This window comes from Papilio machaon, chromosome 21 (assembly GCF_912999745.1).
Source record: "Papilio machaon chromosome 21, ilPapMach1.1, whole genome shotgun sequence".
Lineage (NCBI taxonomy): Eukaryota > Metazoa > Arthropoda > Insecta > Lepidoptera > Papilionidae > Papilio > Papilio machaon.
In genome coordinates this window covers 5,959,074-5,982,714 of record NC_060006.1, presented here as the reverse complement: position 1 = coordinate 5,982,714, position 23,641 = coordinate 5,959,074, and the positions used below count along the sequence as shown (strand labels likewise).

Sequence of the window (23,641 nt, the reverse complement as noted above, 5' to 3'; positions counted from 1 at the left end):
GTACATTGACACATATTGTCTCTATGTTTTCAAAGACAATGCGAGGAATATAATGTTCGTAAGAAACGGGATTCTTACCACGATTGGGCTGTTATATAATGTTGAAGTTATATAATGTGAGGAATGATAAAATGTGTCAATACGAGTGTCACTGAAGTCAAAAAGTTCTATTTCGACAAACTTATCTCACCTGTTGGGCGTAATGCGTGGTTTAAATTATGCCAGTATAGTAGTGCTCCTAATTCGGCGCTGGAATACAACTGGCTTAATGTAAACACTAACCGGAGCCAGTGAGCTTAAACAGTCCAAGCCAGGTCAGTAATATTGTCCTACTGTACTGGAATAATGTAAACCAAATATAAGTGAAACTTAATTGTATAGCTATTTAGTGGCCTCTGTCAATAACTCTATGTCAGAATTTGTGACGAATCAATCATGGGTTTCCGAGACCAAATCCCAATTTAAAACATATTGTTATCTCTATTTTGTCAAAGGTAATGAGAGGGATGAAAATATGTTTTATACAGAGTTAATTATCTCAGAAACCAACGGTCAGTGGTTTAAGATAATCATTCAACGAGAAATACAATAATCGCTGATAATAAATTTTTACTAATAATATAAAATGTGATCTATTTAACAGTTTTGTTTCAATGACAAAAATATTATTATTATAATTCATAAAAATAAATCAAGATCGTTTGTTGATTTTAAAATTGCATAAACAAATTCATTGTTTAAAATATTAAATATGATTATTTTACATTTTTAAATTAAGTAGTTTATGTCAAACATAAAAAAAACAAGAAACAAAACATTTGCTTGGCAATTAAAAAAAAAAGATCCATACTGCTTTATGGAAATATAACCTCAAAATATTATTAACACAAAATACATACCTGTATTCCTATTGTGTTACATCACGGGAACTAAACAAAAAAAAACCACTTGACACTTGCACTAATCACTTGTCACTATCATAAAGTCTTGTAAGCTTCCCATAGCGGGAGGAGTCTGTTGCGTAAGGCGAGTAGAAGCAAGTCCTACAACTGGTAGCCGGGCCTTATCTGATGGTTGTCGCCATCAGGCTGCTGGATGAGGGGCGGCGCCAGCGGGTCCTCGCTAGACGTCACCGTAGTTGATGGAGGTAAGTCTGGAAAATATACAAAACAGAGTGTTACAATTAGGCTTAAAAATAACACAAAAATTATAATTTTTTTTTATTGGCAAATATGAAAGAATTTGAGGTTATAAATATAATATTTTCACCTTCGCTGTCATCTTCCTCCGACAGCCATTTTTGTATATCAGCCTGGTACATACGTCGCTGGAGAACTTCTTTCGTACGCGGCCGGGAACCGATAAACGTAACGTCCACCTAGAAATATTTTAAATAATAAAACTTCCAAAAACTGCAAGAACACGCATGTTTTTTTGGAACGAAGTTTCTTATCGCGCGTTGTGAAAGGGGGCTAGACGGAAAAAATTCTTACGAAAAGTTGTCACGACACTTTTTGTTATAGTAAGTATGTTAACGATGAATGAGCCCTACTTCACCATGGCAACGACGTGACAATATATAACGAAAATTCATAGAAATAAAATGTACTTCTTGTGAAGACTCAAGTTTTTTATTCATAGAATAAAAATTGGTTCCTTCACTAATTAATAGAAAGGAACTTCGTTCCATCCGGGTGTCCCTGGACACCTCTCAAGTTTTTTTTAATAATATTTTTATAGGTATATAGAAAAATATTTTGTATAACTTACTCCTGGAGGTAAGAAAGGTCTCAACTCATCGGCCAAGTCCCCGCTGACTCCGAGCCGCTGCGCCTCCTCCCAGTTCGTATGTACTTCTTCGTGGAGTAACTTCTCCTCTGTCATTTTTAACATATTAGTTGCTTTAAAATCCTCTATTAATATAAATCTACACCAATGAAAAGCTTTAATTACAATTTAAGAATTCAGAAAACAGTTTAAACCTTACTTTTTACTAATACTAGCTTTTACACGCGACTCCGTCCGTGCGGAATAAAAAATAGATAACGGGGTAAAAATTATCCTATGTCCGTTTCCTAGTTCTAAGCTAGCTGCCCATCAATTTTCAGCTAAATCAGTTCGACCGATCTTGAGTTATAAATAGTGTAACTAACACGACTTTCTTTTATATATATACAGATTATAAAAGCCAAAGTTTTGATGGATAGATGTTTGTTACTTCATAAAACGGCTTTACGGGTCTCAATGAAATTTGACACAGATATAAAACTTAACCTGAATGAGAACATAGGCTATTTACTAAGATTTTTTTTATTTCCACACAGACGGAATCGTCCACTAAAGCTATAATAAAAATTTCTTAACATTGTTTTATTTAACATACCATCTCTTTTAGTAGTACTACGCTTGTATTGTATCCTAAACCTGAAAGCTTCTAAGACGCTCGCCACCACAATTGTCAGCACCACCATCGTAAATAGATAGAATACCTGAAAAAAGAACAAATTAATCAATTAGTATATCAAACAATTAACACAAATTACCAAACAACAATGTTTAGATGGGTGGATGGATGGATAAATGTTTGTTTGAAGGTATTTCCAAAACGGCTCAACAGATCTTGATGAAATTTGGTACAGATGAAGTACATGGTCTGGAAGAACACATAGGCTACTTATTAAGTTTTTTTTATTTGCGACAGCTAGCATAATATATTATAAAATAGTTATGGCTGCCATATATGGAATTCCATTTGTTTACTTTTAGGATTTGAATCGAAACGAAAGATATATATAGTTCTTTTAAAATATCTTGGCAGCCCAAGATCATGTGCGCTGTACATGCTCTCCCCACTACGCCCCAACACTCCTAACATTGTTTTCTGCGCAACGATTCTTACAAAGTTAAGAGCCGCTAAGGTATCTGAAAACTACTATGGTAAATGTACCATAAAGTAGAGTCTGCTGAACTGTCCAGCGACTGTGGCGTACGCGTTCATCAGTATGAACCAGTTGTTGACGACTGTCAGCTCGAACAGCGACACGCCGCTCGTCAGAATGTTCTCGAAGTTGTTCAGATAGTAGTAGCCCAGTGCAGTCGAACTGTTCTCCGAGTACTTGTAGAAATCCTCCACTGTTGTATTACTGAGAACAAAGTATCTTATATATAAAATTCTCGTGTCACGGGGTTTGAACTTGAACTCCTCCGGCTTGACCGATTGTCATGAAATTTTGTGACCATATTCAGTAGGTCTTAGAATCGGACAACATCTATTTTTCATAACCCCCCCCCCCCATTTAGTTTTTTTTAACTGCGCGCGGACGACATCGCGGGCGACAGCAATATTTTTTTAAAAAAAAGTTACATAGTAAATCACAACCACGATATTAAAACTGTATTAAACTTAAGATTTTTGTTTGACAACCCTATTAATCAAAAGGACATTTCCTTTTGATGTTATCTATATTACTAATATTATAAATGCTTAGATGGATGGATGGATGGATGTTTGTTACAAGGTATCGCCAGAAATATTGCATGGATTTCGATGAAATTTGGTATAGATGTAGAACATAAGTGTGGAACAGGGATTCCCAAAGTGGTCGATATCGAACTTAAAGCATTGCTAATTCTCACTCTGTCTTCTATTGACCTAAGTCAGAATTAAAAATAATAATAATTGATCTTAAAAGTAGGTATTTTTGCCATGGAGGTCTGAGGTAACAGTTCATTTTGGAAAAGGGGTCACTTGTCCAAAATAGTTTGGGGATCCCTGGTCTGGAAGAACACATAGGCTACTAATTAAGTTTTTTTTAATTATGTCGACAGGTAGTAAGTTTAAATAAGTACATTGTGTAAATACGTACACGCAGCAGTTCTTAAGGTCGTATCCTGCAAAGAGTTCCATGCCGATGATCGCAAAGAAGTAGTACATGACGAGCATGACACAGCCGGCAGATGACATCAGCGGTGACAGCAGCACCAGCGTGCCGAACACGTCACGGTAACGCTTCTTCAGCTTGTATAGACGCATTAGACTGACCAACAAATATTGTTTAACACTTAAAGCATATAGTACTCTACTTGAGTTGGCACATCGGTCAGAAGAATACTCTTGTTTTAGACGTGCCAACTCAATTGATATTGAATTTTACTACACGATCGTGACGTAATAATGCTACAAGATTTTCAAATAATATGTGAGTAAATTATTTCAATGTATCAAAATATGCTAAAAAAGTACAGATTAAAAAAAATTTTTTTTTTTTGAAGTCGGAGATTACAATTACACATTTTTTCGTTTTAATAACTATGATGACGTCATAATATGGCGCTTATTGACGCACATCCAAAAGACAATTAGTAGAAATCTTTCGCATCGTACTCCTAAACCAATATATCAAGAAATATTTACAACGAACACACACCGTAGCGGTCTGAATATAACGACGATGAAAAGTTTAGGCGCGATACTGAGCAGCACCGCGCCCATGAGGGCGAGCAGTGTCACACTAAGGTCGAATACGTTCCAGCCGCTCTCCAGGTACGCGGCCAACCCGCTTGCCATCATGCGCAGGCACGCCTCCACCAGGAACACTGCACCACAAAATTAGTTATTTTAATTACTCAAATTAGATTTTTATAGCTGATATATATGAATGTATTACATGTGAGGAAGAGCCAGGTGTCCCAGGAGGCGCAGAGCAGACGCGCGCTGTCCTGCAAGTCTCCCGCCGCCTCACACACGCGCAGCACCAGAGACACGCCGTTACCGATTATCAATGCATCTAACAAGAATAATAAACACGTTCGAAATGATTCGAAACTAGTGGTGATCCGCGACTTTTTTAGCGCAGAAAAAAAATCATCTTCAATTTGCAGATGAATTCAGGTGGCCGAATTCTCGTTTGCCACCATTTATTATTTAAAAAAAAAGTTTGCAGATGGACAGACAGACATATATTAAAAAAAATCGATATAGGTAAAGCATATTTATCACGTACTCGCCATTTCTATTCACTGTATAGATTTTGGTTGGATTAAAAATATTATATTTGTGATCGTGGTAAGAATTCGAAATATTTAGAGACTATGGCAAAAACTCGAACTTATTTAAGACCGTGGTACGAATTCATAAGGTAAAAACTTAGTAACATAAGATCAGAAATTAGATAAGGCGCTATTTTCTGTAACACAGGTTACGCCTAGGACAAAAGACAGAGCTTTATTAAATCTGTAAAAATATTTTTAGCTTATAAAGGATTTCTCTAATTCGAATTCACTAGAGATTGTGAGGAATTCGATCTTATCAGAGGCAAATAAGTTAATAAAACTCACATATAAGATATTCAAAGTATGGCCACCGTACTGCTGCAGCGGCGGCGCGGCCGAGAGGCTCGAGAGCGGATGCTGCGTACCAAGGTGCGCGGCCCGACTGCGGCGCCCAGCGCAGCGCGAACACCTCGTACACGTTCGCGAACTCCGCGCGCGATAAACCCCCAGACCCCGACTGGTTCAGCTGCTTGAACATCAAGTACACGTCCAGACCACCTGCAAATATGTCGCCAATATGATTGCCTTTTTCAGTTATTTTCTATATTAATACTAGCTTTTTCCCGCGACTCCGTCCGCGCGGAATAAAAAAATAGAAAACGGGGTAAAAATTATCCTATATCCGTTTCCTGGTTCTAAGCTACCTGCCCACCAATTTTCAGTCAAATCGATTCAGCCGTTCTTGAGTTAATAAATAATGCAACTAACACGACTTTCTTTTATATATATCTATATATATATATAAAAGAAAGTCGTGTTAGTTACACCATTACGTTACGTTAATAAATAATGTAATAAATACCCCGTTTTCTATTTTTTTATTCCGCGCGGACGGAGTCGCGGGTAAAAGCTAGTAAGATAATAAAGACGAAAGATTTTATTATTTGTTTGTCTGTTTGCTTGTTTGTATGCATTGAATAAGCACCGAAACAATTAAACTGAAATAAATAGGCTATAATTATTTCTAATTTTTTTTAATTCCGCGCAGACGAAGTCACGGGATACTGCTTGTGTAAAATAAGAATAGCTAATGTTTATGGTTGGGTTTTGGTTCAGAATAAAATATACACTTAAGAAGGCAACTTAACGACTCTGGGTGCGGTAGTACGTGTACTAACTATAATGTGGTGCGTAGTGTCGTATGAGTCCGGCGAAGTGTCGCAGGCGCACGGCGCGTGGCGCGCGGCGGGAAACCAGCAGACGGAAAGCGCGACGAGCCGCCACGCGTCGATGCAACAACAACGCCCGGCATTTCTCGCGTTCTATACGCGTGAACGTCTCGTATACAACGGCTAACATCTTAAAAAATGCAAATAAATGGTTTTATTTACTTCATAATCTGTGAAATCGATTTTTTTAGGTTATTATCGACTCTATGGTAACTCACCAAGTTCATAAGCACGTAAAGTACTGTTATAATGTACAAGATAAAGAAGACCGCGTACCACTTGGACTTGGCGTAGGAAGGCATCATTACATCTGGGAAACTAAAATGTAAATTTAATTGTAAACTGTGCAAACATTCATATAATTTTCAACTAGCTTTGTTTTCGCGGTTACTCACTTGGCGGTGGTAAGTAGAACGAACATACTGACAAAAGAGTCGCTAATGGTCTTGAAATGACCGTTGTCAATGTGTTCTGAGAACAAATAGAATCCGAGCAACGAATACGTCGCCACGAAGAACATTAGAAGACCTGGAAAAAAAAGACATGTTTGGACATCTTGTTACAACTATAATGACTATCGTTATTGTAAAACTGCATATTGTAAAACTAACGTTGTAAAATTTGCCACCGCTACCTGTAAAACACCGGATTGTCAAACTACATGATGTAAAATTGCAACTACTGCTTGTCAAACAGCAAGCTGTTAAACTGCTAGTTGTAAAATTGAAACCTTTGCTTGTAAACATCTACTTTGTAAAACTGCATGTTGTAAAACCCACCTAGCATATCCAATATGGGCGGTAGTGACTGCAATATCTGTCGTATAAACCGCCTCACACCGCCGCAATGCCGCGTGTCCACCAGGAAGATTGGTCGTAGTGCGCGCGTCACGCGGAAGTGAGACGACTGTCTGCATAAAACTACCACCGCTTCTAACACCATTATTAGTAATGTTATACCCTGGAAGAGGAACATGTGTGTGAGAAGGAGACAAATATATGTAAGTTAATACACTTCAGTCAGGACATTAAAAAAAATGAAAAAGAGTCATCAACCCTCTGTCCTTATCCCACTCACGAAGGGGTCACGTAATGTCACCTTTCACGTAATCTATCTTTTTTAGGCCTAATGAAGAAAAGAGTTACAAGACAAAGCATTGAGACATAATAGAAAAACATTCCAGAAGAACTACATAAAAAGTATAACTGGCTATATATACTTGACTGTAAGTTGTGTCCAAACCATGTAAAAGATTTTTTACCTTAATCATAGTCCTCTTATGTTTGAGTATGGTGCTCCATCCTATCCACTTAAGCTTAAGGTGCAGTTCCACTCCGATCACTGTCAGAGCCAGTAGCTCTATGGTACCGTGCGCCCACACTGGTAACTGAAACATAACCAATATTGTTTGACGTTAATAGTCACTGAAATATTCATATTTATTGCTTATTCAAGTTATTTTGTTACTACTACACATTCTACTTAAAATAAAATCGGATCAATCTAAAGAAATATTGATTACAGTAAAAGATAGTTACCTCAAATGCGGGCACAGCCGGGTCCTCGGTGAATGCCAGCAGGATGAGTACGAGGGAAGCGAGCAGGTCCAGGCCATGGTACCAAGGATTATGTACGCGCAAATATGCTGGTAATTCCTCAGGACTTGACGGGTGAGAGTCGAACTTCTCGTTGTTTAATCCTTCCTGGAAAATTATACTATGTTCTCATTACCTACCAATTTGCAAGTGGCTTGTCTAGTATATTCACCGGCGAATCGTGACTGCCGCCAGTGTGTGATATGCCTGAGAAAATTGGTAAAGATTCCAAAAATTACATTACGATCCAATTCATTTATAAAATGAGAATAACATGCTATATTTCCACTGGCGCGGTTTACATTAATCACAGTATAAGAATTGAATTCAAATTTTACTATTACTTATTGCCTCGGTTCACAAATTGCCGGTGACATATTCATCTTGAAAGTGAAGACTTTGAAGACACCTAATAAAAGCTCGTGTCGCGCACCTCAGAATAAATCTAACCTCTAAATATATAGCAGCCTCATGGTAGTTCATCTCCCAGTGCTCATCTTCGGACATCTGCAGGCCGGTGTGTAGCGAGGACCGGCTGCCCATGTCCAGCGAGCCCGCCTCGCCAGCGCCATCTGTGCCCGCCCGTGTGTCTTTTAACAAACATCGAATATATTGAACGTGTTCCTGTTTCTTTATATCCAAAGATGATAGAACAAGATGGCAACAAAAGGTTAAAGGAAAGAAATTGGTCTTTTACAGGTTCACTTTTTAGCCGCAAGTAAATTACTTCATAAAGATCCTATTTGAAAATTAGTCATTGATGTTTAAATCCTTTTATAAATCTACTAATTCTGTAAAATTCTAAACAAAGTTCCAATTAAATAAGATAATCATCACAATCACCAATAAAATCTGTAAACGTCGAATAAACTCTTCGGGGTACCGCATTTTTCATTGAATCCAAGAGTTTATCGAAGCGTCGCATCATAACTCACTTTTCACAGGTAAAATAATGTATAATTTATAATTAATTTAATATAAAACACGTCTACACACGGGAACATAAGCATCACACGATCGAGATATTCCCGCGAATACTGCAATAGATAAGATGTACGGTCAGCAAAAATTTAATATTAAATTTGTCTTTGTTTATATAAAGACTTAAAATATTATATTATACAATTTTACTAGCTGTCGCCCTCGACTCCGTCGTTAATAAGTAGCCTATACGTTCTTCCAGACCATGTTCTATCTGTGCCAAAATTCATCGAGATCCATTGAGTCGTTTTGGAGACACCTTCTAACAAACATCCATCCATCAAAACAATCGAATTTGTAATATTAGTAAGAAGCAAGATAAGATTTCACTAAACGCAACCCTTAGCTTTTAAAACGGATAACACTAATCGGATGTGCATGCTATCGAAACGGACTGAGGTTTACAAATCGTCCGTTTTAATAATCTTCGTAGACTATTTAATTTTAGGCAATTCGTTTGTACGTTAAAAAATGAATATTCCTTGTCAGGTTTATTTCAAACGGACTTTTTCAAATCTACCATAGGCAATCTTTTTCAACCATCAGAAAATATAAAACGAATCCATTATAAAATTGAATTTGTCAACCGTACCGTTTGTTTAGTTACAAGTGGGTATAGATTTTATCAGCTCAGTAAACATTTGAACTGTTTGTAACTTTGCATTTTTGTACCTCCGTAATTGGAGTCAAGGTTTTTAATAGCTAGGAAATTCAGATGAAACTATAGATAACTGCATTTTATAGTAAAATATATTAAAAATCTCCGAAGCATAACATCATATTTGAGTCCATTTTTAAGATAAAATTATAGGTGTTTCTCGTTCGGTCTTGATGTCGTGAGTTGTTGCTTCAAACCTATTAAAAAAGAGACCATAGACGTCATTAATTTAATAGCAATTTAATTATACGCTATTAAACTTAATAACCGTTATGTTTACGAGATAGCGTTATCACTATGCCCCTATGATTTTAATTAACCATTTATTGCACAAACTTATAGTCATGGAACGCTGATTTAGTGGTTACAGTAAAATATTTATGAACAAGAGGATTTAGAGTCGAATTCGGAATATTATTATATATTTCTTCTTTTTTTCCTCTCCTAAGTTGTCTAAGATAAATAAAACCAGGATCTACACACCACAGCTATGCAAATGCATCTTAAATAGTAGTAAAAAGGTACTGAAGTTCATGTTAAGGCGCCTACTAAATTTGATACCGCAATAATTCCGTGCAACGTTATTCATCGTATTTTTGCGGTCGGAGGAAATGCTAATATTTTGTTAGGGCTTCTGGCTTCATTTGTTGCAGTCGCATGTCGCCGTGGCTTTATTAGACGAGACATCATTTTAATTGGCTTCGCTCTTGTATAAGCTGTTTTCTTTATTGAGAACAATAGTTCGTAATAGACACGTAAATGTTTTTTATTAAATAGTAGAAAATTAGTCATCATGTCTTCAAAGATGGTTCAAACATATTTCATCAAATCTCGTCAACTAAGACTAATTAATTAAATTGTTTAAACTTTCGTGAGACATCATAATTAATTAATTTAAAATGCAATGAATTATATAACATCACGTGTTTGCCAGATGTCGCTGCAGCAATTTCATAAATTGCGAGTTGCAGTTTGTTAACTGGTAACGTCAAAGTGGACTACAAAATACAATTTGGTGGAAAGAACCTCATCGCCTTAATTTTTCCCCCCATTTTCTATGTCAGTGATGACAACATTACTAAGTATAAGGTCACAATCATATTAAAATGTCCAGACTGAATGAATATTTAACGGTCTATTTAAAAATTATGTGAAAACTTTATTTTTAATTAGTCATTATCACACAGTAGAAAGCTAACAGTTAACTAATAAGGTATTTCTTAGAATACTGCCTATTCTTTAATCAAGTAAATGTTTACTTTCATACGATTCTGCTGTTGTCTAAAGAAAGCGTTATAATGTGCAAGGTTTCAAGGAAGCTGACGTGTCATTAATAATTAAATATAACTTTTTAAATATGTATTTATTTAAACCGAAGCCGTAACCAATTCGTGCGACTTGCGTGTGACGATATAACACAATAATTCAACACGCCTGTAAACAATAAGTTTTTCACGCTTCATAATCACAATACAGTCAGTTTTGAAGTTGATATATTGACCGAAGTTAAACGTGACTGATGAGTATTAAAAAGCATGACGACGAATTGCGGAAATACGAACATTTTCTTGTAACAATTTCTTAAGGTATAAGAAATTTGGGAACATGCTAAAGTTTCGATTTATTAATGTACTCACATTGTAACTGCATTTTTAATATTTTTAATTGAATGCAAACTTTGTATACCTACATCTTGCAAAATTAATCATATCGACGCTGCATAGCGTTTATGCTTTCCAGCGTCGATATTTGCAAAATATTTTCAACGGACGCCACTCACGCCATCTTGTAAACTTTCATTTTGATATAACTTAAATGTATAATTTATGAACGCAGCTTTCTTTAAAAATTATCACTTTTGTTTAATGACATAATTTACTATCTTATTATTATCAATTATGTCGTAATAAACGTTCGATAACATCGAATAAAAGTTAAACTAGGTCAAGTTACTTAATTTGCAGACATTTTATTGTACTACTTCTATGTGTTAAAACGTATCGATCAACCAAATATTAACCTCAAATGTTTCTAATTAAAACTAGACGCGAATAATCGATCGAAATAGGATTCGAGAAATATAGCGGACAGCTTTAACTCGCCCTAATTTTTGCGGATAGAAAGAATAAATTTTTACGATTTTGTTTGAAAAAATTTATATAATGTTATACTTGTTATTTTAAATTTTAATTTGTAAATATTACAGTCGTTATCCGATCCAAATAAAGGTTACAGAAAAAGATGCCATTAGATTGCTTCAAAATAAGTATTGTCTATTAATTTCAAGATTACAGCCCGTATTTACACAACTATCTCGGATCGTAACCTTGTCAGTTGCTTTCAAATGATTTTCCTTTAAATGCAATACCCGTTCGTGTCGCAGAGTAAGCACACAAGGTATTCGCACATTAAAACAATAAGAAACTTCTTGACTTGCAAATCTCACTGGCAAATATATCACGACCTTTATAACGACAGATATTTTCTTGTCTTGAACGAACCCTAAACCATTTATTCCATTGTCGCCTTTTACTAAAAAAAAAAACAACAAAATTACCATAGACTGCCTACAATCTATTGTACATTCTTCATCTACACTTTTTTAGAAACAAGATGATGGATTAATGAAGTTAATCAATGTTAGTAAAACATCTGTTTTAATTATGCAATTAATAAAATGGTTAATTATGCTATGGTTGGAGAAATAAACGTGTTCAAATATATTCATAAATTAATCTTTACTTTAATACCGAAAATGTCGCAAGTATAAGTTTAGTATATGAATACGTCCGCCTCGTGTCACCATGAGATCACTAACCTTACCTTGTTCTTATTATAAATGCATTTCATCAGATAACAGAAAAGTATAAATATATGAGGGCTTTGTTTGCCCAAATATTGCAACACTATTTAACATTGTACATATCTAATAACTGTTCCAAATATTAAGTTAAATGTAATAGAATATTACTGGCATTATTTATAAAGACACCATAATAAACAAAAATCAAATAAATTACATTGGATGAGTATTGAAAAAAGATTTCTCACAACTTCATACAACAATATTTATCACATTTTATTATACATGTTTGACCTAATTTAGTAACAGTTATGTAAAAAAAAAACAACAGGTAAAATAGTGGAATTAACTATTATAAAATATACATGTCAAAACTCACATGATTTCACTTGATACCATTGATCCTTAAAATAATCCAGAACTTTATGTGAATGTATTACAACGTTGTACATTTTCATAGAAACATTCAAATGGCTATAAATTTATACATTGAGACGCTACAGAAGTCGGAAATCACCAGTATACTGTCACTGATAAGATATAAGCAGACTATATTGATTTATATATAGATATAAAATATAAATGATGGAAGCTTAAGTATGAGAATAAATCTATATATATAAAAGAAAGTCATGTTAGTTACACTATTTATAATTCAAGAACGGCTGAATGGATTTGACTGAAAATTGGTGGGCAGGTAGCTTAGAACCAGGAAACGGACATAGGATAATTTTTACCGTTTTCTATTTTTTATTCCGCGCGGACGGAGTCGCGGGTAAAAGCTAGTAATAGATAAATAGTATACTTTTTTGAATATTATTTTCAATCACTTTCTTTAAGAAAAAGTTATAAAAGCTATATTATGGTACTGGAATGTTATTTATTAATTTATAGCTAGCAAAAATGACTCCCTCTGTGCGGATTAAAAAAAAACTTAATTAGTAACCTATGTGTTCCAGTCTATGTCCTACATCCATGGAAAACTTCGACAAGATTTGCTGAGCAGTGCAGGAGAATTCTTACAAACATTCATCCATCCATCTATAAATTCACAATTATAATATTAGTAAAATAAGTGTTTAGATGGACATATGTTTGTTTGAAAGTATCTGCTGAATGACTCAACTAATCTTGATAAAATTTGGCATAAATGTAGAACATAGTCTGGAAGAACACATAGCTAGTTTATAATATTAGTAAGATATTTTAAAAAACATCCTCTTTCAACTTAATTATTTCTGCAAATTAAAATTAAATAAAATAGTGCAACAGAAATTGAAATACCCAAACAGTCTTAAACACCTGAGAAAAGTTGTTCACCCCTGCTAGCTTATCTCTTATCAATAGTGCCAATGATTAAATTGATAATGGACCAGACAGACTGTTAAAATCTATATTACATATTGTATGTCACACTGAATACACATATACATAAGTAAGATTCATAAATATAAAGATATATGTTTAATTTAATAAATATTTTGTAATATAGTAAATTTAAATAAATTGATTGGTTTGTAATTTAACACCAATTATCACAATTAGGTGTAAGAATAATAACTTGTAAAAAATTAATAATTTGTAAGTGGTTTGAATATGAGCAATAAAATGAAGTAATGAGCAGATGTCCTGACCTACATCAATCCACACGACGCCGGCTACAAGCAGAATTAAGTAGAAGAAAGTACTTTATAATGTACATGTTATAAAAGTATAAATAAGTGCAAATACTAATTTTAGCAGCATGCAAAGCCAACGATTATGATCATGCAGATCGCTGATTGACAGTTCTAACGGTTCTCAAAGAATTAGGTCGAGCTGTTCAATTTATTGTTTAGTTTAGTATATTACATCGGTTGATGTTGTAGGCGCTTGTGACTCATCACTGCGTCACTGAACCTTTTAAGGTTTTAGATTACGACAGATATTGATTTTATTCAGCATACGGATGCTACTACGGAAATTGCAGGTGAAAATTAAACAAAATGTTAAATGTATTACAAAATGTATTGTTAAAAACAAAAGCGTACATATATCTTGCGGCTACTGTGCTTAGAAAAAAAATAGCTTCTCGTTTACTTGTGACGTTTGAGCCGTAATTGTTGATGCTGGTGTTTGCGAAATCATCACTGAACCTCTTATAACCGTCGGACGGCGAAGCCGGGCTCCTCAAAGAAGCCATTTCTCGAACTGACTGATTGACGTTGACGTCAATGTCGTTACATTCACTTTAAGTTTGACGTTTATAATCAATGTGACTTTGACAGTCATCGTTTTCGTTTAAAAAATCATGAATAACACCATAGAAAAACAAAAAGCTTTTTTCAAATTGATAGAAAACGAAAATCAAACCTTTGATTTCAATTCATCGCGTATAGCCTTGGGTACAGCATAATATAATAAAATTTAAAGAACATTACCTGAAATGGCTTCCTTACTATTTAATATAGTTTAGATTTTCTTAGGTTGTCATCTCAATTTAAGTGATAAAGCTAGCTTCATCGTTGTAAACAATAAACAACAATAATCGCTGAGAGGAAAGGTCTGAAAATAATTTTAAAATAAAAACTTTGTCCTTAATGAATTTTAATGCATGGCATCACAATGTAACCACTAACCATAGATATTGACATCTGTGTCAAATTCTTTTTCTTGATCCCGGTTCTAATGTGAGTTGGTGTTGTTTTTGTTATAAATAAATCCAAAGAAATTGACTTGAAATAAGTAAAGTTATCGCAATAAACGTATAAAATAAAAAGTTTGTTTCATAAACAAGTGATTCAATACCATATTTCTCGTTAATTTAGTGTTTTCAATTATATTATTGTGTTTAAAGTTGACGTTCTAATATATGATCGTATTGATTCAGTGCATATAGTTTTTCATATATTTGATGTTATGGCTACAAACCAAATCACAATTTCATTCGAAAGTGGATGTTCATCTTGTTTCTGAAACAACTATTGGAAAATTAGTAACCTAACTCATCAAGTCAGGTGTTGTGATATTTGAGGTTGTTTATTTTGTGTGCAGATCAAATGGCTCCACCGAAGCCCAAGGAGGTGGCCAAGGCGCCTGCAGCGCCTGCTGGCGGAGTCGCGAAGAAGCCTAAATTTGGCGTACCGAGGAATTATGATTTGGGCAATGGAGTTGTCCGTTTCTCCAAGACTAAAATGTTCCACAAGAAGGTATGTATGATAATTTTTACCCCTTTTTAGCCGACTTCAAAAAGAAGGAGGTTATCAATTCGACTGAATTTTTTTTTTATTAAGTGTTTTATTCTGTTTTAACAATATACCATTTATTTCAGGCCAAGTACAAGTTCATTGGTAAGAAAAACCCAAAGGCTGAAAAGCCCAAGAAACCCACAGTGGTGGTTAAGCAAATCGGCGGTGAGAAGAATGGTGGGACTCGTACAGTGCTTCTGCGCCGCAGGAAATCTTTCTACCCCACTCAGGACAAGTTAGTATAATATTTATTTGCATTTTTTTGTGTTTTTTGTAGTAGAAAATATTGATGTGGATAAACAAATTAAACTTTCATAAACAGTGTAAATCCTTTACCAGATCTCTTTAAATATATCTGTTAAGATTTATTAAATGGATACATACACTGTTATTTCATCACTCACAAATATTTGAGTTAAAGTAAGTTTCATTAAAGCTTCTTATCAATTCTTCCTCAACTATTAAATGATGAACAAATGTTAACAAGTGCCTACCACAATCTGCAATAAGTTAAAAAAGCTAGTAAGCCCCTTTAGCTTTTTTAAAAAAAAGGTTAGTAAGTAATTTATAATACATAAGAATTTGTTGATTTAAAGTAGATCATAAGTAATCTTTTCAAATATCTCGGGGCCCAAGGTTGCTACATCTGTAATCTGTTTTGTGCAGCCTCCCATGTGAAGTTAGGAGTCAAGCAATCTAAAAACTATAGTACTATAATTAATCAACTATACAGAAACAAGACTAAGTGAGTATGACAAAGTTTAGAGTAGGCTCAAGTATGGACTGTTTAAATTTTCTTGACAATTATAATTTTGCACCACAACTTGTGGATGTTATGAGCCACTAAGATGTTTGAAAACTATGACACCAGTCCTTAATTTTATCATATTTTATGTATTTAATAATTTTATATGACTTTTACAGGATCACTACTCGCTCCCACCACAAGACTTTCAGCAAACATGTACGCCGGACCAGGCCGAACCTGACGGTCGGTACGGTGTGCATCTTGCTGGCTGGTCGGCACGCGGGCAAGCGCGTCGTACTCGTTGGTGTGCTGCCCAGCGGCCTGCTGCTTATTACTGGACCTTTTGCTGTTAGTAATCTCTCATGTTTCGTACCATTACAATTTTATATGAAAGTGAACTTGTAAGGAAAGTTGGTGCACTGAATATGATAACCTCCAACTTCTGAATTCTTTTACACTTCTAATGATTATCTGGTATGAAAAAAATCAATATAGGCTCTAGCCTGAGGATATTTTCCCGCAAAGTCGCTTTTAACATGTTTTAACAAAGTTAAATTCCAGTTTAAATGTATTTAAATTATACTTAAGTAATATACAGTCAAATATGGATAGGTGACAATCATTGTCATGTCCCAACAGACAACCTCCATAAGTTAGAAATTTGGGTTAGAGAGAAACCTCTATAACCGAGAAAAAATATCATGGTCCATTTGACTCTTGCATATCCAAGTTCCTCTGTTGCTCTAAAGACTAAATGGTTTCCTGATTATTCAACATTTTATTGTAATTTCTAGTTCAACTCGTGCCCGCTGCGCCGCATCCCTCAGCGCTATGTGATCGGCACCTCAACGAAGGTGGATCTGGGCGACTTCAAGCTGCCCAAGCACCTCAATGACGATTACTTCAAGAAGAACAAGAAGAGCACCAAGCGCAGCGTTAAGCGCAAGGAGGGCGAGGATATATTCGCTAGCAAAAAGGAGGTAAGCAATGGTAGTCTTGTTTTCTTTAAATAGTTCTTAAAAGTGCAAGAGTACTAGAAAAATAAACTTGTCTAACCACATTAGTCAAGATTTTTCCAGTGAATATATAATATTATTAGTTTTTTAATCTATCTTACTAATATTATGCGAATGTTTGGATGAATGGATGTTTGTTTGAAGGTATCTCCGGAATGGCTTAATGGATCTTGATGAAAATTGGCTCAGATGTAGATCATAGTCTGGAAAAACACACAGACTACTTATGTTTTCGCAGTTGGAGTCGCGGATGACAACTAGTTTATCATATATCTTAAAATATTCCTGCTAAGTAAAGTGTATCTGTGTTCATTTCATGTATTTGCTTCATGTTTTAGAAATACGTTCCATCAGAGCAGAGGAAGGCCGACCAGAAGTCGGTTGACGAAGCAGTCATCAAGGCAATCGGTTTACGCGCTGACAAGAAGCTGCTGCGTGGGTATCTGAGGTCCGCGTTCGGTCTGCGCTCCAGTCAGTACCCGCACAGGATGTGCTTCTAGATGTAGGCCACAATAAAATATAACACAAGATTATCATGTTTTATTCAACAAATACTACCCCCTATAGTTGTTATTAAAGAGAATAGTGATTGGAGGAAAAGGTTATTGAAATTAAAAGAGAATGGCATTAAATCATTTACATTACAGCAAAATAATGTTAAAACAATGCCGTGAATGTTTTTTTACATATTTCGGAATATTTTCATTTATATTTTGTGACTGGTGGGCGCGGCCGTGCCGAGACGGCAACGCGCGGTCGTGGCGCGAACTTTTCCCGCCACTCTGCCTCCAGACGCGCGTACACACCGCCTGTGTCAAATTAAACATAATCTATGCACACATTTAGTACTTAATGTATGCTATCGATCAGTTGTGTGTTTCTAAAATCGTGTTCTGCGCAGTCTCAAAAATTGCGAGCCATCGTTAAGTTTGTATATTACTACCTGGCGTGGGCTTAGGCCGCACGAGCTGCGCGTGGCGGCGGGCGAGCGCGGTGCGCATCTGAGCGGCGGCGCGTTCCTCGTATCGTCGCTGCCCGTCTTGATTGCTGCGCGCTGACACGGACGATAGCCACTGACGACCCACCACGCGCCCCTTCCTGACATATTACAACGAACAATACATTGAATCCTGCTGTCTCATGAACATAAACCACAACACACAAAGTGGCTTCCAAAAATTAAGTATTAATTGTTTGTGCTGTTTACTCGACCAATTTCGGGTCTTAGGAAAAAAAAATAATCTATACGCTTTAACAGTGGTAGATCCCGTAATAAAAATATTTGTTGGGTGCACGAATTCCCCGGGTCGACCGGTGCAATACCACGACCACACAGAAGACAGGCGTCAAGTGGAAGTAATTCCGCGTTTCGTCTGATGATTGTGGTGCCGGAGGCCTAATTTTAGTCCTATTTCCCTTCCTTATGTGTTGTGTCAAACTCACTTAGTCCTTGCAGGCGTGACAGGTGGCGGGCGGCGCGGCGGGCGATCCTCATCGCTGTTGGCGCTGTCGCTGTCTGAGCTGGCGCTCTGTTCGCTACCCGCCGAGCTGTCGCGCACGCTAGCCCCCCTCACGCAGCCCGACACGTCGCCGCACCCGGACGTGCCTTGCTTCGCATCAACATGCACGTCAACACTTTACATTAATTCAATCATCAGATACGTGTCCCCACAACAGGCCTGCCTTAAGTTCGATTTATAAACTACTTTCATCAAGTGAGACTTAAGGTTTCAATCAAATTTTAATGTTGAAAACCACGCTAACACATATTCTAAGAAGCTCTCAAAATCATAACTATTTTTCAACATCAAATCATAAAAGTATAAAACAGTGTAGTCCCATAAACTTTTATCGAGTGTTCTAGATTTAATTTTAGTGAAACTAACTACGACACTACAAACAATAACAAGAGACGTTTAATTCATAGTGCTTAACAAAGATAACTAAGTGTATAAAAATACAATTTACCTAATTCCACGAAAACATAGAAATATGGCAATTATAATTTACCGGTAATTTCTCAAATGTAGGATACCATAAACAACAAAAAACGTCAAATTCCACCGCAAACATCCGATGTCCAAAATCGGGTTCTGGTTCGGTTTCTTCTTACTTACCTTGATCTTGGGGCCGGATTCGGATATTAGCTTTGCCTTAAGCTCACGCTGGTCAGAGAGGCAAGACGATACAGTGCTGGCTCTGCTGGTTCCGCCGATGCTTTGAGGCGGCGACTGTGTCTTGGCGACAGTCGGAGAGCCGGGACGAATGCTCGCTATGCCGTCAAATTGGGTTCCGTAGAAGTTATTGCACCGAACTTTACGCTTTTAGAACGTTTCTAGTGTTGTATTATAAAATTTTGAAACTAATTAAAACTGTCAACATTTTATTAGACACACTTTCTTGTCGCTTGTGACTAAAATTAAGTTTGGGTTTTACGAAATTTTGTTATTATTAACTAGGATACTAATAGCGTTTTTATTCAAGCTTGCAGACATGGCTGCTACAGGTATTGCCAATGTGGAGAGTGTATTTACAGCGGTCTTGCCATGGCTAAATAAAATGCGATGAAATGTTAAACCATTTCTATTTTTTAAATGGTTCCTAAACACGTCATCGTATTTGTCAATGTGACGTATAGATATCAAATCCTCACGGTTAAACTTAGTGTTGCTTGTGTAGAGCTTTCCCAGCAGCCCCAGAGGCTGTCGAGGTGGCACCAGCTGAATTCCCTCCCACCAGAACACTTCCCTACATTGCAAACGACCGCTGTTCTCTTCATTTGGCTCTGAGGACGAATTGAATCAACTTTAGTTGTGTGAAAAAAACAACTATTATATTAAATGTAATAAGATTACCTCTGGCTACGAATCTGGTGAGTCGCTCGGGGTAGACGAGGTGCGGCGGCCGCATGGCGATGAGGTCGCGGAAGCGCGCGTACAGCGCAACCACATCCGCCTCGCCCGCATTGCGCTCCTCCGGCACGTGCTCGCGGAACTGGCAACCCTAACCAACGTAACACAACCTTGCTGTCATTATCACATTCATTGGGGTTGTCAAACTTAATCTCAGTTGTTTTTATTATTTCTGAGTTGGTTGTGGACTAAGAAGCTATGAATATTATACTAACAGTGTTACGGGGTAGAGTTTCAAAGCGGTAGGCACGCTGCCCGCAGCAGGGGTAGCGGCCGGCCGCCGCGTCGCCCGCCACCAGCGCAGCGCTCTGTTCATGATACGAGCACCACTCCATCTAACACGTCAATCTCTATATCATATACACTGAAGGCTGCCATTGTATATTTATATAGATAGATTTTACAGATGAAGAAAAGTTTTAGCGTAACAGTTTACCTGATAGACGGGGAAGTAAGTGTCGCACAGCTGACATCGTAGGAAATGACAATCAGCCCACAAGCGCCAGTAGACGCGACGCCACGACCGCAGTTCGCCGTACAGCCACGTTATGTACTCGTTCAGGCTCCAAGAAAGATCTCTGGCAAGAAAAATTACATTTATTGCTGACAGTGCTCCACCGTTGTATGAATCTACCAATCGCAAGACATTAGAAAAATTTAAAAATTTTGTACTTTTTTATGCGTTTCGTCTATTAGATTGGTTTGGGAGAAACCTATTCCTTTTTTTCTGAACATTCTTAGAATTTCTTCTTTCTTAGTGTGTAGCACAAAATACATTACACGAATACGGACCAAAGTTTGTACTTACTTGGCGTGCGCGGAAACAACGTTACCGCGGCGATCAATCCTCATACTGGATGGCTGGCAGGGGACTTGCTCCGCCACGTTACGTCCTAGCAGCTTGTTGCATCTGTAATATTACGTTACAACTTAAATCAAACTTTTACTATTACCTACATTAATGTGACTGGCGTATCTTTTACCTTGTAAGGGCATTTTTACTGCCAAACCTTCAAATTCACGTGGCAAGCTGGTAAAACACTTATAAGCTAACGAAGCTCAATATCCTAGTAGGGTAAAAGTGGTATCCCGTCTAAATAAGTGTAACTAATCCAACTATTAATTTCAGATGCTGCGATGTTCATTTGTGTTTCATATTCTCTCAGTTTTAGTACTCTGATGATGCACTAACTTTGTGCATTTGAACAGTGTGGCGAGGGTGGCGTAGTGTCCGCGAAGGGTCTCCGGCACTGGCTCGGCCAGTGAGAGTATCAGTTTGCAGTACAGTCTCGACTGGATCTTGTCGCGTCGGTCGCGCACAGCTTCCAGCTCTGCGTTCGTGTACATTGCTGCCAGCCTGTAAGTTTACACCTGATTAGATCCAGTAGACAGCAACATGGAAAAAACGAGACTCCACACTTTAACAACGGGTGAGCGTTATCACCGCGGCGATGGGTTCCTGTGGATATCTAATGAGAGATTATTTTTATTTCTCTCCGCTCAGCATTTATTTTGTAATCAGAGTTTTACTCCAGTCTTTTAATTAATCTTTCTTACCATAAATGTCTTTTGGTTTAAACATTACCTGGTTAGAAGAACGTCGCTCAAACAAGCAAGATTGGTGGACGTTTTAACGATGTCGTTCATGTGCGCGTGGCAGTATATCAAGCAATCGTGCAGAAGTGGCTCCATCTACAATCAAACTATTGTTTGAGACTTTATGGTCTATGAAATTTCCGTTCTTTCATTTAGTGTTGCCACATGTAGGGTGGAATTTACCTGAAGAAATGATGCCGACACGAGTATGGGTACAACATTATGAGGGTCCAAGAGTGGCCAATCGGCGACGAGAATGGTATCTCTTTTCACCCATCTCATAAGCCAATCGAAGATCTGTACAACATTGAATTAAATGACATACAAATATTTTCTTAACAATATCATTTCTTTTTTCATTAACCGAACTAATTGTGTACATTTAAATAATTAAATCAAATATAAAATACTGTTTTGTATTTAAAGGAGGAAGGTATACCTGTATATCACAATGTACTGATATATCCATATCCTCCAGCTTCTGGCCAGCAGTAACGTCAGCGAAATAACCCATTTTGGACACGAGTAATTTCTGAGGACACTTAAAATCTTTCTTCAAACCTTTTACTTCGTCGCAAACGTGAATTTCAACGTCCCCCCTAAAATAGATTTACAAAAAAAGTATTCCGATACCGGGAATCGAACCCGAGCCTCCTGGGTGAGAGCCAGGTATCCTAGCCACTAGACCATATCGGATGCTGTTGAGTAATTTGAAAATAATAAAGATTCGAAATTTGCAGACAAAATTTAACAAACATGAATACCTAATTCTAATTTTATAACTTACTCATGCCTTTGATTCAGTTTTTCTTGAATTGCGATTATAGAAGATTTACGTCTTCCTAATCGATCTTTAGACTCTTTTTCATGCACGAAGCCTATAAAATTTTGATATTATTAAAAACTTTTTTAGAAAACCTCTTCCAATTTAAATAAATAAATTTACGTATATACCTCCAAAACTAGCAGGTTTTTTTACATCCGATTCATTGTTGGATTTTTTAATAATAGGCGTATAAACGCTTGTAGTTTTTGACGGTTTTTTATATCCAACTAAGTAGGGTAAAATGGAGTCTAAAATTCCTTCGTTGATTACCTAGTACAAATTATTTCTTTTTATTAAAATATTTTAGATCACGCCATCTATTGAGAAAAATATTGACTACATTAAAATTCAAAATATTAAAAAAAAACTGTGCTCACATCGTTTAATTTACAATTTAAATTGGCCTCAGTCCAGGCCCCAAGCATCTCTACTTTGATTTCCCCATGAATAGAACGTTTTTTGCCTAAAAACAGGAAAAGTCATTATTACAGTTACTTTAAGTTAGATGTTTAGAACACAAATTTAGAATATTATCAGTTACTTTCGATATCATTGTAACTAAACCGTTTTTCTAATCGCACTATTTCGTTAGTTTTCTTTTCTAAAGCTGTATCGCTTTTACTAGTTATTGGCTTTTGCTCTGTATGTGCCGTGTTCCTTAACAGTTCTCTCTCCTGCGGTTCTATAACATGATTTATGACGGTCAATTTAGTAAGTGCCTCCCAGTTTATTTTTGCCTCGCCTTCATTGCCTTCTAAATGCTCATAGACTTGATAGGCCGTTTTCATAAAATCGAAGAAGTCTTTAACCGTAATTATTTCCGCTGGTTTGCTTGGTTTGACAGTAGAGTTTGTTCGTGACGATGTATCACCTCTTTCTGGACTTTTTAAATTCCTTTCCTTGTTGTCATCTTTTTGAACAAATATGGAAGCTGCATCGTTATCTGGATTTGGACTAGCCATAATGCAATCCACACGATCACTAATCCGTGGAGCTAATACAGTTATCGATTTAATAAATTCCGTAGAAACATGATATTATTAACAATTAATTTCATT

At 36.4% G+C, this 23,641-nt stretch overlaps 3 protein-coding genes and 1 non-coding gene across 5 annotated transcripts; 1 reads left to right on the top strand and 3 right to left on the bottom strand.

The window, feature by feature from the left end:
* Positions 1 to 829: 829 nt before the first annotated feature.
* LOC106714507 (two pore channel protein 1) lies at positions 830 to 14,503 on the bottom strand. Its single transcript, XM_045683107.1, has 17 exons — positions 14,338 to 14,503; positions 8,267 to 8,406; positions 7,760 to 7,924; positions 7,483 to 7,608; positions 7,001 to 7,181; positions 6,617 to 6,749; positions 6,440 to 6,539; positions 6,171 to 6,351; positions 5,338 to 5,550; positions 4,668 to 4,787; positions 4,428 to 4,596; positions 3,867 to 4,037; positions 2,948 to 3,143; positions 2,384 to 2,489; positions 1,771 to 1,877; positions 1,270 to 1,378; positions 830 to 1,153 (listed from the first exon to the last, which is right to left on the bottom strand). The coding sequence occupies exons 1-17, from the start codon at positions 14,438 to 14,440 to the stop codon at positions 1,044 to 1,046; spliced, it is 2,430 nt and encodes an 809-aa protein (XP_045539063.1). The 5' UTR covers positions 14,441 to 14,503; the 3' UTR covers positions 830 to 1,043.
* Positions 14,504 to 14,857: 354 nt separating this feature from the next.
* On the top strand, positions 14,858 to 17,779 carry LOC106714544 (60S ribosomal protein L6). 2 transcript variants are annotated; one of them, XM_014507612.2, is made up of 6 exons: positions 14,858 to 14,927; positions 15,292 to 15,446; positions 15,569 to 15,720; positions 16,410 to 16,581; positions 17,028 to 17,213; positions 17,588 to 17,779. In XM_014507612.2, exons 2-6 carry the CDS (start codon positions 15,297 to 15,299, stop codon positions 17,747 to 17,749), a joined length of 822 nt encoding a protein of 273 aa, XP_014363098.1. In that variant the 5' UTR covers positions 14,858 to 14,927; positions 15,292 to 15,296; the 3' UTR covers positions 17,750 to 17,779. The 2 variants fall into 2 exon arrangements, with proteins under 2 accessions (XP_014363098.1, XP_014363099.1); XM_014507613.2 differs by lacking the exon at positions 14,858 to 14,927 and adding an exon at positions 14,936 to 14,982.
* Positions 17,780 to 17,922: 143 nt separating this feature from the next.
* Positions 17,923 to 23,631, bottom strand: LOC106714505. Its single transcript, XM_045683369.1, has 17 exons — positions 23,125 to 23,631; positions 22,961 to 23,046; positions 22,712 to 22,853; positions 22,545 to 22,635; positions 22,197 to 22,356; positions 21,941 to 22,054; positions 21,747 to 21,853; positions 21,354 to 21,518; positions 20,970 to 21,071; positions 20,598 to 20,739; positions 20,377 to 20,496; positions 20,105 to 20,252; positions 19,903 to 20,034; positions 19,260 to 19,521; positions 18,693 to 18,884; positions 18,193 to 18,347; positions 17,923 to 18,058 (listed from the first exon to the last, which is right to left on the bottom strand). The coding sequence occupies exons 1-17, from the start codon at positions 23,543 to 23,545 to the stop codon at positions 17,952 to 17,954; spliced, it is 2,646 nt and encodes an 881-aa protein (XP_045539325.1). The 5' UTR covers positions 23,546 to 23,631; the 3' UTR covers positions 17,923 to 17,951.
* On the bottom strand, positions 22,382 to 22,453 carry Trnae-cuc. The gene has a single exon. It is a non-coding gene; the product is annotated as a tRNA-Glu (tRNA).
* Positions 23,632 to 23,641: the final 10 nt, after the last annotated feature.